General features: G+C 39.7%; 1 protein-coding gene across 3 annotated transcripts in view; it reads right to left on the bottom strand.

Annotated features, from left to right (window-relative positions):
* LOC126183932 (RNA helicase aquarius) overlaps positions 1 to 19,562 on the bottom strand; it is a 336,087-nt gene that overhangs the window by 132,729 nt on the left and 183,796 nt on the right. For all 3 annotated transcript variants that reach the window (XM_049926283.1, XM_049926297.1, XM_049926289.1), the window contains 3 exons: positions 19,289 to 19,426; positions 9,770 to 9,987; positions 8,563 to 8,732 (listed from right to left, as the gene is read on the bottom strand). In XM_049926283.1, the coding sequence (XP_049782240.1) occupies positions 8,563 to 8,732; positions 9,770 to 9,987; positions 19,289 to 19,426 (526 nt within the window). The remainder of the gene's footprint in view (positions 1 to 8,562; positions 8,733 to 9,769; positions 9,988 to 19,288; positions 19,427 to 19,562) is intronic.

The following is a 19,562-nucleotide window of genomic DNA, read 5'->3' as shown; positions in this document are numbered from 1 at the left end:
TCATGTACATGACAAGGGTTGGACGGATGTGGCTGGTATGAAATTATGGATTAACAGGATGTGGGAGAGAAGGAAAGGTACTTCACTGAAGAAGAGTTCATTTCTTGTGCTAGATCAGTTTAGTAGTCATTTGAAAAATTCTGTGAAAGAGAAATTGAGATAGGGAAATATAGAGCTCGCTGTTATTCTCCAAGGACTTACTTCACAACTGCAACCTCTTGATGTCTTGATAAATAAACCACTTAAAGAGTTTATAAGAGAGAGAAATGGAACAAATGGATGATGGATGAAATGCAGCATGAATTCATACCGAAGGGAGCTTTAAGACAACCTACAATCAAACAAGTGTGTCAATGGATAAAACAGTCATGGTCGCAGCACTATACACACCCAGATTATTTAACATTTCGTGCTTGGCTACTAAATGTGATTTATCGCACTGCATGTTGAATTTGTGATTTTATTTCATATTATGATAGAGCAATACATTTTATTTCCTGCAGTTCTCAAGATGTTCGTGTCTGTCAGGTGAAATGTCAATATACGAAAGTTATAAGCAATCTGTGACTGCTCTACAATTTTAAAATCTATGTTGTTGAAGATGCAGACATCCAACATTCTGAAAATAAAAAAAATAAATAAATAAAAAATAAAAATAAAAAAAAAGTTCTCTCTCCGTCTTAATCTCACACACATATCTGTGGAGCTTCTACAAGCAAAACCCCTTTTTTATGTTTTCATGTAGTCCAGACTTAAAAAATGCACAATTGAGGAAAATACAGACTCAAGGAAAATGTTAAAATCCCCAAAATCCGAGCAAAAACATATCTATTGGCATGTATGATTAAAAATCATAATCCTCTCCAATACACTGTAATTAAATGTACAATATAATGTTTATACAATAATTTGTGGTAATGAATGTTATCAGTTCTTAAGAAATCACATACTTGCAAGTAAAAACTCATTTTAAAAAAATTGAAACTGGTTCCTGGGTACAAGGTAATCAATCTATTTTCTGACGTGCTACGACCACAAATTATACGTCAAAACACCCGTTTTTGAGAGAGGTTTCCTTTGTGCTAAGCCAGAAAAAAGAAAAAAATTGATGAACATGGTGAATTAAACTGAAAACTATGAAGTATGGTGAAAGGCGTCGGAATGTAACACATGAGGTGTATGTTTTCCTTCTGTAGACAATGGCAGTGCAACATAGTGCATATGCTGGTGACACAAGGGCAGTGACCTCTAGTGTATTGCTTGTAAACTTTTCCTTGTTCATTATGCTGAGGGGAGAGCTTGTTTGTAGCTGAACAAGTTGAGGAAGTGACATCAAAATGACGTAGGAAAGTGTTCGGTGTATGTTGATATGCTGATCAGCGAATACAAATCAAGTTGATATGAAAGCAGTTTGTGGCCAGCTAGGGAGGAAAAGTTAGCGACAGCTTTCGACCTGGAACAAATCCTGCCCATTCAACCCCTTCCACAGCAAACAAGTGCTTGCTCCCCCACCAAAAGGGTACCTGGTACAGTCCAGAATATATATGCACCATGTAAATTCTTTGGTCTATGCCATGAAGTCAATACTGCACGGTCTTGGTCCTTACTCATCATTGTATAGTGCACATGTTTTATGGAGGAGGAAGATTATTGTTTAATGTTCCATTGACAACGAGGTCGTTAGAGATGGAGCGCAAGCTCAGATTAGGGAAGGATGGGGAAGGAAATTGGCTGTGCCCTGTCAAAGGAACCATCCCGGCATTTGCCTGAACCAATTTAGGGAAATCACGAGAAACCTAAATATGAAAGATTGGACACAGGTTTGAATCATCATCCTGCTGAATGCGAGTCCAGTGTGGTAACCATTGCACCACCTAATTCTGTCATGTTTTACATTGCTTGCTTGTTGGCACTATCAATGTGAAGTTGGTAGGTAACAGTGCAATAGTCACACGGCTCCAAAGTAGTGTATTTCCAAAGTCCACCCATAGCATATGAAAGACATGCAGTTAGAAATCATGCATCATAATGTGAAACACCATCAAAATTAGAATATTAGATCACTCACTACAGACTGCAGGTATAGGGTAAGTTGGAAGGTGTGTTAGAAATTGAGTATTGTAATGTAAAATACTTTCAAAATTAAAAAATCAGATCACACACTACAAACAATAGGTCTAGGTTAGGTTGGACGGTGATAATTTGGTGGGTTCTATTTAAATACAAGGATTACAGTAAATGTGGTGCGATGAGGCAAACTTCAGTGAAAAGGAATTTGATCGGACACAGAAATTTTCTGCAGCTACAAGCTAAAGGATCTTCATCAATTTTGTAAGATGTGTACGATTGAGATAAAGTAGCATGGAAAAATATAAAATATTACAGCAGCTAAGTGGTTAAACCCTAATCATAAATGTGGACATCTACTTAATGACAAACCTTGTCATCATTGCTGTTATTGTTTAATACTTTTCTTATGAGTCGCATTTCATATGCTCACTGCACTTCATATTCTCCATCCCGTTGAAGTGTTATTGTAGGCTTCATGAGAGAAACAGACATGAAAAAATGAGTTTAAATTCCCAACTGAGATTACAAGCTTATTAGAAGTCACCTGTACATCACAGAAAATGTAAATTTTAGAAGAAAGCCCAGGCACTACAGTTTCACTTCATGCCTTCTATCACTGTTGCCAATTTTTATGATGGCTCTAAGCAGTATGGGACTTAACATCTGAGGTCATCAGTCCCCTAGACTTAGAACTACTTAAACCTAACTAACCTAAGGCCAACACACACACCCATGCCCGTGGCAGGATTTGAACTTGCAACCGTAACAGCAGCGCGGTTCCAGACTGAAGCGCCTAGAACCGCTCGGCACTGCTGCCAATCTATCTTTATGTTCAATAGTGTGTGGTGTGCAGTATATATGCGAGTAGTGTATGTAGTTGTTACAACTTTATCGTGTCAGATTTGAACACAAAAGACTTTAAAATGTGCTATCGCAAAACCCTTGTTCTATTTCCATGTGATATCTCTGCCACAGCACATGATCTGCTTTTTTCAGCACTCCAAAAAATGCTTTCACCCCTACCAGCACTTCCATCATTGAAGGGTTATTCTCCCTCTCAACACATCCAGCACGCGAACTCATTTTACATATGTTAGTATGGTGTGGTGGCTGCACTGGCTGTTGGATGATATAATAAGTTCCCAGACGATAAGAGGTCACCAGCTGGAAATGGCCAATGTTTCCTTGATTCTGACTGAGCATACTCTTCGAGACTCTTCAAGATAGCAATATTGTTGCTGAATACAGTACGTCGGAAATACGTGCAGAAAGACAAGACTTAGTTATAAGTGGCACAAGAAAAGGTGAAGGCTGGGATCCTTCATCACGTATTCGCTTGGACCACAACGCTTCAGACCAGCTGTCCTGTTTTTCCATTGCTGCTGCAACCTGACAGTAATTGTATCAAAATTGCGCAGTGAAGCTAAATGTTCAAGCTGTTTTGGCAATGTCGATTGGGGATTAAGTCAGTGTTTCCTCTCTCATGTACCCCACTCCACAACGGCCTGAAATATTCCCTTAACTCCGCTGCCACCCGTGGTGCGAAATGTCTGTCTTTTGTGCCACTTATATATTGTGCAGACACATCAAGTGTCGGTAGCAAAAAAATGGGAGGAAGCCAAGTGAGACGTCGAGTAAGAACATAGAGTCAAACTAAACCTTACTACGAATAAACATAAAACTAAGGAATTTTTGGCATTGATCTTACGGGTTTTCCACAGAGGCTACAAATTTATGGTGTAGAATGGTGAAAAACATAAAATTGGTGAACATAAAATCGAAGTTCCAGTGTAATATCACCTACTAACATAAATGGCTTCAGAATATCTATATCAGAGCCTACACTGTGTTTAACGATTAAAAGGATACAAAAGGCCTTTATGTGGAATGCCATGTTTTGTTGAGGTTTGAGTGATGTACTCAGCACAATAAACTTGTAACAATAACATCAAAATGTAAAGTGTCTTGCAAAGAAGGAAAGAATATATCTACATCTACATTTATACTCCGCAAGCCACCCAACAGTGTGTGGCGGGGGGCACTTTACGTGCCACTGTCATTACCTCCCTTTTCTGTTCCAGTCGTGTATGGTTCGGGGGAAGAACGACTGTCTGAAAGCCTCCGTGCATGCTCGAATCTCTCTAATTTTACATTCGTGATCTCCTCGGGAGGTATAAGTAGGGGGAAGCAATATATTCGATACCTCATCCAGAAACACACCCTCTCGAAACCTGGCGAGCAAGCTACACCGCGATGCAGAGCGCCTCTCTTGCAGAGTCTGCCACTTGAGTTTGCTGAACATCTCCGTAACGCTATCACGGTTACCAAATAACCCTGTGACGAAACGCGCCGCTCTTCTTTGGATCTTCTCTATCTCCTCCGTCAACCCGATCTGGTACGGATCCCACACTGATGAGCAATACTCAAGTATAGGTCGAACGAGTGTTTTGTAAGCCACCTCCTTTGTTGATGGACTACATTTTCTAAGGACTCTCTCAATGAATCTCAACCTGGTACCCGCCTTACCAACAATTAATTGTATATGATCATTCCACTTCAAATCATTCCGCACGCATACTCCCAGATATTTTACAGTAGTAACTGCTACCAGTGTTTGTTCCGCTATCATATAATCATACAATAAAGGATCCTTCTTTCTATGTATTTGCAATACATTACATTTGTCTATGTTAAGGGTCAGTTGCCACTCCCTGCACCAAGTGCCTATCCGCTGCAGATCTTCCTGCATTTTGCTACAATTTTCTAATGCTGAAACTTCTCTGTATACTACAGCATCATCCGCGAAAAGCCGCATGGAACTTCCGACACTATCTACTAGGTCATTTATATATATTGTGAAAAGCAATGGTCCCATAACACTCCCCTCTGGCACACCAGAGGTTACTTTAACGTCTGTAGACGTCTCTGCATTGATAACAACATGCGGTGTTCTGTTTGCTAAAAACTCTTCAATCCAGCCACACAGCTGGTCTGATATTCCGCAGGCTCTTACTTTCTTTATCAGGCAACAGTGTGGAACTGTATCGAACGCCTTCTGGAAGTCAAGGAAAATAGCATCTACCTGGTAGACTGTATCTAATATTTTCGGGGTCTCATGAACAAATAAAGCGAGTTGGGTCCCACACGATCGCTGTTTCCGGAATCCATGTTGATTCCTACAGAGTAGATTCTGGGTTTCCAAAAACAACATGAGACTTGAGCAAAAAACATGTTCTAAAATTCTACAACAGATCGACGTCAAAGATATAGGTCTATAGTTTTGCGCATCTGCTCGACGACCCTTCTTGAAGACTGGGACTACCTGTGCTCTTTTGCAGTCATTTGGAACCTTCTGTTCCTCTAGAGACTTGTGTACATGGCTGTTAGAAGGGGGGCAAGTTCTTTCGCGTACTCTGTGTAGAATCGAATTGGTATCCCATCAGGTCCAGTGGACTTTCCTCTGTTGAGTGATTCCAGTTGCTTTTCTATTCCTTGGACACTTATTTCGATGTCAGCCATTTTTTCGTTTGTGCGAGGATTTAGAGAAGGAACTGCAGTGCGGTCTTCCTCTGTGAAACAGCTTTGGAAAAAGGTGTTTAGTATTTCAGCTTTACGCGTGTCATCCTCTGTTTCAATGCCATCATCATCCCGGAGTGTCTGGATTTAACGTAAGACCAGAACTTCCTAGGATTTTCTCTAAAGTCAGTACATAGAATTTTACTTTCGAATTCACTGAACGCTTCATGCATAGCCCTCCTTATGCTAACTTTGACATTGTTTAGCTTCTGTGTGTCTGAAAGGTTTTGGCTGCGTTTAAACTTGGAGTGAAGCTCTCTTTGCTTTCGCAGTAGTTTCCTAACTTTGTTGTTGAACCATGGTGGGTTTTTCCTGTCCCTCACAGTTTTACTCAGCACGTGCCTGTCTAAAATGCATTTTACGATTGCCTTGAACTTTTTCTATAAACACTCAACATTGTCAGTGTCGGAACAGAAATTTTCGTTTTGACCTGTTAGGTAGTCTGAAATCTGCTTTCTATTACTCTTGCTAAACAGATAAACCTTCCTCCCTTTTTTTATATTCCTATTAACTTCCATATTCAGGGATGCTGCAATGGCCTTATGATCACTGATTCCCTGTTCTGTATTTACAGAGTCGAAAAGTTCGGGTCCGTTTGTTATCAGTAGGTCCAAGATGTTATCTCCACAAGTCGGTTCTCTGTTTAATTGCCCGAGGTAATTTTTGGATAGTGCACTCAGTATAATGTCACTCAATGCTCTGTCCCTACCATCTGTCCTAAACATCTGAGTGTCCCAGTCTATATCTGGTAAATTGAAATCTCCACCTAAGACTATAACATGCTGAGAAAATTTATGTGAAATGTATTCCAAATTTTCTCTCAGTTGTTCTGCCACTAATGCTGCTGAGTCGGGAGGTCGATAAAAGGAGCCAATTATTAACCTAGCTCGGTTGTTGAGTGTAACCTCCACCCATAATAATTTACATGAACTATCCACTTCTACTTCACTACAGGATAAACTACTACTAACAGCGACAAACACGCCACCACCGGTTGCATGCAATCTATCCTTTCTAAACACCGTGTGTGCCTTTGTAAAAATTTCGGCAGAATTTATCTCCGGCTTCAGCCAGCTTTCTGTACCTATAACGATTTCAGCTTCGGTGCTTTCTATCAGCACTTGAAGTTCCGGTACTTTACTAATGCAGCTTCAACAGTTTACAATTACAATACCAATTACTGCTTGGTCCTCGCATGTCCTGACTTTGCCACGGACCCTTTGAGGCTGTTACCCTTTCTGTACTTTCCCGAGGCCATCTAACTAAAAAATCGCCCAGTCCACGCCACACAACCCCTGCTACCCGTGTAGCCGCTTGCTGCGTGTAGTGGACTCCTGACCTATCCAACGGAACCCGAAACCCCACCACCCTATGGCGCAAGTCGAGGAATCTGCAGCCCACACGGTCGCAGAACCGTCTCAGCCTCTGATTCAGACCCTCCACTTGGCTCTGTACCAAAGGTCGGCAGTCAGTCCTGTCGACGATGCTGCAGATGGTGAGCTCTGCTTTCATCCCGCTAGCGAGACTGGCAGTCTTCACCAAATCAGATAGCCGCCGGAAGCCAGAGAGGATTTCCTCCGATCCATAGCGACACACATCATTGGTGCCGACATGAGCGACCACCTGCAGATGGGTGCACACTGTACCCTTCATGGCATCTGGAAGGACCCTTTCCACATCTGGAATGACTGCCCCCGGTATGCACACGGAGTGCACATTGGTTTTCTTCCCCTCTCTTGCTGCCATATCCCTAAGGTGCCCCATTACGTGCCTGACGTTGGAGCTCCCAAATACCAGTAAGCCCACCCTCTGCGACCGCCGGGATCTTGCAGACTGAGGGGCAGCCTCTAGAACAGGACAAACAGCCATGTCCGGCTGACATACCAGCCTGAGACAGAGCCTGAAACCGGTTCGTCAGACAAACTGGAGAGGCCTTCCGTTCAGCCCTCCGGAATGTCTTTCGCCCCCTGCCACACCTCGAGACGACCTCCCACTCTACCACAGGTGAGGGATCAGCCTCAATGTGGGCATTATCCCGGGCAGCCACAGTCGTAATCCAATCGAGGGATGCGTGGGACAAGCTGGGTGTCCCCGAAAAACCCCCATCCGGACCCCCACAGTGATGCCCATTGGCAACAGCCTCAAGTTGTGTGACCAAAGCCAACACTGCCTGAAGCTGGCAGCGAAGGGATGCCAACTCAGCCTGCATCCAAACACAGCAGTTGCAGTCCCTATCCATGCTAAAAACTGTTGTGCAAAGAATGTCTGAACTAATCTACAGAGAGCACAAACAAATCGACACAAAATTTAAATGGTTATTAAAATACAAGATTGCCTAGTAAATGCAGTAATGCTGCTACTTGCGCACTGCTGACACACTGCTCGGCGGCGGAAGGAGACTACGCGGTTTTACACTATTCAGGTACTAAAATGCGATGCTACAACTCTCAAATACTATAATACGCCCGAAATTTATGAATTAAACAATGCAAGTACCAAAAACATGCAAAGAAATTAAGAATTAAACTATGTAACAAATAAGTGAGCTAGGAGTATACGACTTTCTGCTGGCAGCTGCTTATCGAACGGTGGCAAGGAGCAGGGAGCAAAAAGATAAATGAATGGTGAAAGCACATGAAACAGAAAATCAAGACAGAGAGAGAGAGAGAGAGAGAGAGAGAGGAAAACACAGGATGAGATGATGGATGGAAAAAGAAGCAAAAGACTGGGTTTGTATCTTAAATTAGGCAGATGGCAAGAAAACAGAATATTATAGTTTCTTTCTTCCATTCCTTTGGTGAAGTTATGTAACGAGATGCACCTAAATCATTGTGAAAGCATGGAAAGTATTGTACCAAAGGTTACAAGTCATTTCACTATCCTCATTCAAAACATGAGGTGAGATTTCAGACATACCTGGTATAATGTGCTGCTCCTGGATCACCATAACCCAAGATGATATCATGAAGCCAGTCAGGGACTACACATTCTGTATTCATTAACTCCCTAATTGTTTCAAGCACTGCTTTGAAATTGTTTTCTTTGGGTTTCCGCCTCATCAGAATGTTAAATGTCTCGTACACATCCTACAGTACATTAAACAATGGAAAACCCAGAATGGAATGTAACAATATTGTGAAAAGGAAGGTTGCTACTCACCATATAGCGGAGATGCTGAGTCGCAGATAGGTACAACAAAAACATGTCTCAAATAAAGCTTTTGGCCAGTATGGCCTTCATCAACAAAGATGGCACACACACACACACACACACACACACACACACACACACACACACACACACGACTGTAGCCTCAGGCAACTGAAACTTTGTTGTGCCTATCTGTGACTTTGCATCTCCGCTATATGATGAGTAGCTACAGTACATTAAAATCATTTATAAAAAGTGTTACAATTAATTACAGAAATAATTCATTACAACACAAGAACTGGAGGTTATTAATTCAGCACCTCAGTCAACATTCACATTATATACATTTTCTGTGAATTTTGTCAGTAAGATATATTAGCACTAAAAGTCCTTACTTATTAATGGCTATGGAGACATCTCACTGTATCAGGGCCAAAAATTCCTTCTTTTTGAAAGGGAGGGTGTAAGTCTTAACTAGTTTACTTGAATAATGTCTTCGGAGTTCCACTGAAAGTGACAACTCCATAGCTGATCATCTTAGATGAAAATAAGTTGCTTCTGTATTGATATATGGAACAAAATCAAGATGTGCATGTGATTTCCATTATCTATTTGGCCTCACACTCAAATGAAGAGAAGTGTCACATTCATTCCTCTTCCCACATGCCTTACACTTTCCTACTGCTTTCTTATATCTCATACAAATTTGTATCACACTTAAGCATAATTACTTTTATCTCTCCACAATATTTTCTGTCAATATGTCTTCTTTAATCAGAAGTTGCATACTTACTGGCATTAACTCGACATTTTCTCATTTGTTTGTTTTGTTTAGTTTCACACAGTACAGCTTCAATCGCTCCAATTATATTTTAAGTTCCCACATAGTAAAGTTGTCTAAGACACTGGTTTCCATTTCTTCTTTTCCTATTTTGCATGAATATTCTACTAATTTATTTTTTTATTACAATACCTCATGTCCCTGGCTGGCAAGATCCATGTCCTTGCAATATTGATTGCAATCAAGCCACACCCTGAAAGTTCGTCGTTCTCCAGGCAGTTGTGGTTTTGGCTCTGGTCCTTCTTCAATGACACGGCCATTCTGATCCAACATGCCCTCTACTTCGCAGCCACGAACATATGTCAGACCAACCTGAGGCACAAAAGGCTCTCGCTGGTCATACTTTGTACCTATTAGATAGTAAGAAAATATGGAAGCATGTTTTAGATAACATGTTTCGTCTCATTTTTTAAAAATATTCATATAATCACATACTCTACAAATATTAATCTTAACACAGAAAAAGTTGGTTGCTCACCAAACATGCAACCAATGAAGGTTCTTGTAAGTGCTGTATCCCAGAGTCTGAATTAATGTCATATGATAGGTACTAAACTTCTTTGAACTACTCTTAATGACCCATAAACCAACCATTGCTTGATTTATTTATTTATGTCTGTGGACCATTCTGTACAATGGCATTGGACTAGCTTACTTGAAGTTCAAGAATTACAAGTTTCAAAAATACATAAAACTACATGTATATATCAGTAAAATGACAGACTTCTTTAAAAATAGCGTCTACAATACAAGCATCTAAAAAATAAAAAATTTTAAAAAATGTTGATATACATACATAGTTACCAACAATTAAAAACACTTTATGCTTTCTGAAAGTTTTTTTACGTGTTTGCACAGTTACATATGAAACATTACATCAATTTTTTGCTTTAAGGTATTCTTTAATGCTATATGGGCAAGATTTAATTAAGGGCCATTTTTGTTTATTTTTGGAAGCAGACATGTTTTCTATTATTTTTATATAGTCTGGCAAACTGTTGTATAGAAGGCATACTAATTTTACACACTCTTTGTCAGTTAATTTGAGCTGATTTCCTTCAAAATGATAATCAGTTTTATTGCTTGTGTTACAGTCATGGATACTTCTATTTAACAATTAAGCATGATTACTTTTTACATAAATAATTCTTTCAGATATGTATAGTGATGCTAATGTTAATATGTTTAGTTCCCTGAATTTATTTCTGCAGGAATCTCGAGGAGATAATTTTGTTATTCATCTTATAGTCTTCTTTCACAGCTTTAGTACTCTTTGTATGTACACATTTGCAGAATTTCCTCCGACCAGGATACTATATGAAATTTGTGAATGAACAAGCCCACAGGAAATTGTTAGCAACATTTGTGTGCTTAATGTACTTGACATTTTTATCATTAGAAATATATTTGAATTCACTCTACGACAAACATTATTCAGTTTTAAACATGGCTGTTTCTCAGCAGCAGTACACAATTTTCAAACAAAGGAATTATACAGCCAACCGGTTGCAAATAATTGTTTGGTATAATTAAAGCACCAATCAGTTATTTGCAATTGGTTTGCTTTATAACTCCTATGTCTGACAAATATCATTTATATGGTTCTCCCAAGCCAAGAACCTATCCAGTGTACACCCAGGAATTTATAACTTTCTTTTAGATTCAAGTCTCCAAGCTTGATAGTAATATTGTTCAAGTTACGTGTTTTGTTTGCATTTATCTGCATGTATGTGGTTTAATTTACATTTATAAAAAGATTATTTCCTCTGAAATAATTGTTTCCATTTTCCATATTTAGAGAAGATTGCTGCTGAAATACTACTTATACCAAATGACGTGTCATCTACGTGCATGACAGCATTTCCACCTTGGCATATCATTTACATATAAAGTAAAAAGTAGTGTGTCCAGCATTGATCCTGGAGGCACTCCATACTTAACAAATTCAAAATTTGAGTAGACATTTGTAATATTGCTGCTCACAATTTGTTTTATTTCTACACACTGTTCTCTGTTCCCATGAATGATTTTATAATATCTGCTGCTTTCCCACTTATAACATAGCGCTTAAGCTTTTCTAGTAACATGCTGTGATCCTCTACATTAGACACCACAGGAGAGCAGTACTGGGAGAGAAATTCACTCACAATGTCAAAGAAAATCCTGCATCTTTTTACTACATTGCTCACTGCTTACAAAGAAGTGATTATTTTGCCAAATTCCATGCAAGATTTAACAATTTTCTGAACTATGAAGACACACATAGTGTTCAGGAATATTTGATGGCATCACAACTGCTAGGAACTTTCGCCACAATGAAAATCAGTATAAATCACAAGCACGGTATAATGTAATTTTAAATGTGAAGAGCCACCCAATGATGGACCTGTCTGCTCAAAGCAATAACGACAATCTTTGTTCCTCAAAAATAGCTTTATTAAGAGTGGCTGGTTGCTGCCTTTACTCTATTGAAAGATTGAACCTGCTAAATACAGAAATACAGGAAAGGAATGTTGAGCATTATATCAAGTAAACCAAAAGCTGCAGTAATAAATAGAATGCGCAAAATTATTGAGGCTTTTGTGGCCATTTGTTGATATAATTGTCTGTGGGCTTCTGTCTCGGGTTCTTCAGTCCTTTCATGATTTTTTTGACATTTCACCAGCACAAATGGCTGGCATTGTTAAAGCTTCACCCTCCACTACTGGTGACAGACAGCAGTCGACCCTGCAGCCAGAGATTATATGTACATGTCATGTCAATGTCTGGGGGCTACTCCCCAGGCATTACTGCTGTGGTTGTCCCCTTGCTACCTGCAATGGTCGTTTGCTGCAGCATGGAAATCCAGGATCTGTTTACCTTGGTGCTTTGCTCTTTCAAGTTGAAGCTGTAGTCATGTGTGTGGATTTCTCTGGCTTCCATGAACAAGTGGACGTGGTAGCTCTCTTCCACACCAAAACTTCCACTTTGGTGAATTTTATTATGTGGTCTTTCTTATACAGTGCATGCTCTGCCCTGGTCAATTTCTCCACCAGTCCCAATCTGCAATGCCATTGATCCTGGTGTCGATAGATCATCCCATCATTTCAACAGAGAGTATTATATACATACAGGATATGCAGCATATTCCAGACATTGCAATTGGGTTTGTCCTCTGCTATTCACAGAAACTCTTTGATTGTGGGCAGTTTGTAAAAAGTCTTTATGCCAAGTCCGTGCAATATGCTGGAGATGTATGGCAAAAAGGCTGTACCCACCATTTCTTCTTCCAACACGACACTTCACTGAGTGTTATATTTTGCTTTCCATGAGCTGCATCTCAGGTCTGAGATGCTGCACATCACATATTCATGTTGCCTCTCACGTTCAAGATGCTACAGCTCACATATTCATCTTGTGAGCATGTTGTTGTCGTTGTGGTCTTCAGTCCTGAGACTGATTTAATGCAGCTCTCCATGCTACTCTATCCTGTGCAAGCTTCTTCACCTCCCAGTACCTACTGCAACCTACATCCTTCTGTATCTGTTTAGTGTATTCATCTCTTGGTCTCCCTCTACAATTTTTACCCTCCACGCTGCCCTCCAATACTAAATTAGTGATCCCTAGATGCCTCAGACCATGTCCTACCAACCGACCCCTTCTTCTAGTCAAGTTGTGCCACAAGCTCCTCTTCTCCCGAATCCTATTCAATACCTCCTCATTAGTTATATGATCTACCCATCTAAACTTCAGCATTCTTCTGTAGCACCACATTTCGAAAGCTTCTATTCTCTTCTTGTCCAAACTAGTTATCGTCCATGTTTCACTTCCATACATGGCAACACTCCATACAAATACTTTCAGAAATGACTTCCTGACACTTAAATCTATACTCGATGTTAACAAATTTCTCTTCTTCAGAAACACTTTCCTTGCCATTGCCAGTCTACATTTTATATCCTCTCTACTTCGACCATCATCAGTTATTTTGCTCCCCAAATAGCAAAACTCCTTTACTACTTTAAGTGTCTCATTTCCTAATCTAATTCCCGCAGCATCACCCGATTTAGTTCGACTGCAGTCCCTTATCCTTGTTTTGCTTTTGTTGATGTTCATCTTATACCCTCCTTTCAAGACACTATTCATCCCGTTCAACTGCTCTTCTAAGTCCTTTGCTGTTTCTGAGAGAACTACAATGTCGTCGGCGAACCTCAAAGTTTTTATTTCTTCTCCATGGATTTTAATACCTACTCCGAATTTTTCTTTCGTTTCCTTTACTGCTTGCTCAATATACAGATTGAATAGCATCGGGGAGAGGCTACAACCCTGTCTCACTCCCTTCCCAACCACTGCTTCCCTTTCATGTCCCTCGACTCTTATAACTGCCATCTGGTTTTTGTACAAATTGTAAATAGCCTTTCGCTCCCTGTATTTCACCCCTGCCACCTTCAGAATTTGAAAGAGAGTATTCCAGTCAACATTGTCAAAAGCTTCCTCTAAGTCTGCAAATGCTAGAAACATAGGTTTGCCTTTCCTTAATCTAGCTTCTAAGATAAGTCGTAGGGTCAGTATTGCCTCACGTGTTCCAATATTTCTACGAAATCCAAAGTGATCTTCCCCGAGGTCGACTTCTACCAGTTTTTCCATTCGTCTGTAAAGAATTCGCGTTAGTATTTTGCATCCGTGACTTATTAAACTGATTGTTCGGTAATTTTCACTTCTGTCAACACCTGCTTTTTTTGGGATTGGAATTATTATATTCTTCTTGAAGTCTGAGGGTATTTCGCCTGTCTCATACATCTTGCTCACCAGATGGACTGGCTCTCCCAAGGCTGTCAGTAGCTCTGATGAAATGTTGTCTACTCCCGGGGCCTTGTTTTGACTCAGGTCTTTCAGTGCTCTGTCAAACTCTTCACGCAGTATCGTATCTCCCATTTCATTTTCATCTACATCCTCTTCCATTTCCATAATATTGTCCTCAAGTACATCGCCCTTGTATAGACCCTCTATATACTCCTTCCACCTTTCTGCTTTCCCTTCTTTGCTTAGAACTGGGTTTCCATTTGAGCTCTTGATATGCATACAAGTGGTTCTCTTTTCTCCAAAGGTCTCTTTCATTTTCCTCTAGGCAGTATCTATCTTACCCCTAGTGAGATAAGCCTCTACATCCTTACATTTGTCCTCTAGCCATCCCTGCTTAGCCATTTTGCACTGCCTGTCAATCTCATTTTTGAGATGTTTATATTCCTTTTTGCTTTCTTCATTTACTGCATTTTTATATTTTCTCCTTTCATCAATTAAATTCAATATATTTTCTATTACCCAAGGATTTCTACTAGCCCTTGTCTTTTTACCTACTTGATCCTCTGCTGCTTTCACTACTTCATCCCTCAAAGCTACCCATTCTTCTTCTACTGTATTTCTTTCCCCCATTCCTGTCAATTGTTCCCTTATTCCCTCCCTGAAACTCTGTACAACCTCTGGTTCCATCAGTTTATCCAGGTCCCATCTCCTTAAATTCCCACCTTTTTGCAGTTTCTTCAGTTTTAATCTACAGTTCATAACCAATAGATTGTGGTCAGAGTCCGCATCTGCCCATGGAAATGTCTTACAATTTAAAATCTGGTTCCTAAATCTCTGTCTTACCATTATATAATCTATCTGAAACCTGTCAGTATCTCTAGGCTTCTTCCATGTATACAACCTTCTCTTATGATTCTTGAACCAAGTTTTATCTATGATTAAGTTGTGCTCTGTGCAAAATTCTACCAGGCGGCTTCCTCTTTCATTTCTTAGCCCCAATCCAAATTCACCTACTACGTTTCCTTCTCTTCCTTTCCCTACTACCGAATTCCAGTTACCCATGACTATTAAATTTTCATCTCCCTTCACTATCTGAACAATTCTTTTATTTCATCATACATTTCGTCATCTGCAGAGCTAGTTGGCATATAAACTTGTACTACTGTAGTAGGCGTGGGCTTCATGCCTATCTTGGCCACAATTATGCGTTAACTATGCTGTTTGTAGTAGCTTACCTGAGTTCCTATTTTTTTATTCATTATTAAACCTACTCCTGCATTACCCCTATTTGACTTTGTATTTATAACCCTGTATTTGCCTGACCAAAAGTCTTGTTCCTCCTGCCACCGAACTTCACTAATCCCACTATATCTAACTTTAATCTATCCATTTTCCTTTTTAAATTTTCTAACCTACCTGCCCAATTAAGGGATCTGACATTCCACGCTCCGATCCGTAGAACGCCAGTTTTCTTTCTCCTGATAACGACGTCCTCTTGGGTAGTCCCCGCCCGGAGATCCGAAAGGGGGACTATTTTACCTCCGGAATATTTTACCCAAGAGGATGCCATCATCATTAACCATACAGTAAAGCTGCAGGCCCTCGGGAAAAATTACGGCTGTAGTTTCCCCTTGCTTTCAACCGTTCACAGTACCAGCACAGCAAGGCCATTTTGGTTAGTGTTACAAGGCCAGATCAGTCAATCATCCAGACTGTTGCCCCTGCAACTACTGAAAAGGCTGCTGCCCCTCTTCAGGAACCACACATTTGTCTGGCCTCTCAACAGATACCCCTCCGTTGTGGTTGCACCTACGGTACGGCTATCTGTATTGCTGAAGCACGCAAGCCTCCCAACCAACGGCAAGGTCCATGGTTAATGGGGGATAGTCAGATCAAATACACAATTGCAATGAGTCACATATACACTACACGAAGTGTACTTGCAGCAGAGTAAGGTTGTTTTCTTTCAGTGTCAGTAATGACAAGGTGTCCGATTTGTCAGCTTCTATAACACTAGCACTGGCAATTAATGTGTTCAGTGAAGCCACTTATCATAGATGTGCAGTAAGCTGAATACAGAAAATAAAAAACTGATTAGGTATATAAATGTACAAATACAGTTCATTATAATATATAGCCGGCCGGAGTGGCCGTGCGGTTCTAGGCGCTACAGTCTTGAGCCGAGCGACCACTATGGTCGCAGGTTCGAATCCTGCCTTGGGCATGGATGTGTATGATGTCCTTAGGTTAGTTAGGTTTAATTAGTTCTAAGTTCTAGGCGACTGATGACCTCAGAAGTTAAGTCGTATAGTGCTCTGAGCCATTTGAACCATTATAATATATAAAAGGTGCTTTTACTTTGTTCTTGGACAGACAACATACTCTAAAAGCTAGATGTAAAGTGAACAAAAAAATTGTACTATATACTCTAACTGCCAGATAAATTTTGTTTCAAGAAATGTCAACATTTTTATATGAACATAATTAGTATTTATTTATTTACTCATCTAGGGTTCACCTGATAATGGTACAGAACATTTTCATCATGAAAATAAATAAGCCAAATATACAGGCACATAAAACATACAAAATAAGAATATTTTTACAAGACTGAAGGTCAAGCATCACCTGGCTGAAGGATACATCCTGGCAATTGCCTGACATGATTTAAGTAACCCTAAATCAGGATGGGCAGGTAGAGCAAAATTCATCCTCTGAAACATGAAACTGATTTTTAACAACTGTGCTGCCTCATTCGATTGATCCCTATTGTTCAATGTTCTTTTGTTTATACAAAAACTGCATAAGGCAACATATAACAAAAAATAGTTTCACACTGTTATAACGTAATTAGCTCTTTTTGTGGAATACACTTGCGTGAGACTAGATACAACATAACTACTTCTTGGTCCTCATTTGGTAATATTAGATAGCTTCTGCTTTCAGTTTATCTTTTTACTAGAGGTTGGGACTCACATTTTCAGAAATGTAAGATTTCATTACTATGTCCACAAATGTCAATCAGTGATTCCACAATTTTTATCTTTTTTCTGTCAGAGAGGGAGGGGAGGGATAAAGAGAAGAAAGGGGAGGGGGGAAGTGAGCACTTGTGACTTAATATTTCTAATTGCACAGTTCTGTCATATGCCTTGGGTGGAACTCGCAACACCAGAAGCATTGCAGGGCACACAGTGCAAGACCAAGAAATGTCTTCCTATCTAACCCTGTAGGGTTGGTTGGGGATTTTAACCACAGTCTTCCCAATGTGAGTCTTATGCTTTAATCACTGAATTATTGCTTTAATCACTGAAATATGTGCATTTCAAATGGCTCCACCTGATAAAGCATTTCCTTCTTAGAAAGGAATACTTATTGAGAGCATACAGGGTGTTTCAATAAGGACTTTACGAATTTGAAAATTCATGTAAATTAATTCATAGCATCTACAGAGGTGATTGTAATGTTAATTTGGAGGGAAATACATCAAGATTTGTCTCGCGTAGTTCTCTAGTGCCGAACTGCACTGTAAGGAATGCTAGTGGCAGTTGTGTTAAAGATGGCTGCCTTCACCGGATCCAAGCATGCTAGCTGTGTGTTTTGGTTTTAAGAATCAAAGTCGGCGACAATAGTTCAGCATAATTTCAGTACCAAGTACGCTAAAGATCCTTCTGGTAGACCTACAATTTATGAATGGCATAAATGTTTTTCAGAAACAGGGTGCTCGGTAAGACATGGGAAATCATCAGGACGTCCAAGCACATCTGACGATGTCATTGAACGAGTAAGACAATGTTTTGTCAACAGCCCTACAAAACTGACCTGACAAGCATCTCGCAAACTGCAAATCCCACACACAACTGTTTGGTGTGTACTGAGAAACCGTTTGCATTTCAAACCGTACACACTGATGATCGCACAAGCAAAAAAAAGACACTGATAAAATTGTTCTCAAGAACTGTGCAGATAGGTTAAATCAATAACACGAGGATGAAATTTTTTTGGACAATATCACCTTTTCTAATGAGTTGATTTTTCTTTTAACTGGCTAGATTAACACATACAACTGAAGAATTTGGGGTAATGCAAATCCACAACAAACAATGCAACATGTTCTTGATAATCCTAAACTGCATTGAGCAAAAACTAAGTGTACGGTCACTTTTTTTGTGTGTGAGAACCATCCATGGGATAGCGTACCTGCATATGTTACAACAATTTTGGATACCACAGACCGACGAGATGACCAAGAAATGTTTACTTCATGCAAGGTGGTGCAGTGACTGTTTTCAAGGCCAATGGATTGCCTGTGATGCACCAACTGCATGGCCCCCATGTTCAGCAGACCTGACACCATTCAATTTTTATTTTTATGGAGTTTCATCAAGGATATCGTGCGTGTACCTCCTGTGCCGGCTTCTCTACCTGAACTCAGAGCAAGAATTTACACCAACACTGAGCAATGCTACAGTGAGTTTGGGAAGAAACTGACTTCCAATGGATGTGTGCAGGATAACCAATGCAATCTCATACGACATCTTTATTTTAAGGTAAAAAAAACTTGATGTGTTTCCCAACAAAATAACACTAAACCCAGCTCTATATATTCTTTCAATATATTTACATGAATTTTTAAAGCTGTAAAGTCCTTTTCAAAACACACACTACTTAGTAACAGCATGAAAGTGATTTACAATATATCGCCTTGAATGTGTGATTCTAAACTACAAGTGGAGCATGTTAAACATGAAATTCCAGCAATAGCATCAAAAGGAATTCATTATTTCATAAATAAAATTAATTCATTTGCATGAATTTTTTTGTGTTTAGTAATCAAAAATTAACAATCACTAGAAAATGTGTAATACTAACCAATAGGTGCTGTAGGACGGACAGCTATCAAAAAACACACATCATGCTTGCGCAAACCTTCCCATTCTGCTTTTATCTCATTACGTACACTCAGGTTGACAGTGATGTCAGCACGTACTCTTGATGGTCTCTTTTCCCCTAAGCAGTACAAAAGAAACGTGAAGGATGCCTTAGATACTAACATAGTAAAAACAATGAAACTTACTTTCTAAACATAAGGTGCACATGATGAACTAATGATTCAATTATACAAAAAAACTTCAGCATCAAAGAC

The sequence above is a fragment of the Schistocerca cancellata genome, chromosome 1 (assembly GCF_023864275.1).
Source record: "Schistocerca cancellata isolate TAMUIC-IGC-003103 chromosome 1, iqSchCanc2.1, whole genome shotgun sequence".
Classification (NCBI taxonomy): domain Eukaryota; kingdom Metazoa; phylum Arthropoda; class Insecta; order Orthoptera; family Acrididae; genus Schistocerca; species Schistocerca cancellata.
The sequence above is the reverse complement of the archived record's forward strand: the minus strand, read 5'-3'. Positions and strand labels throughout refer to the sequence as shown.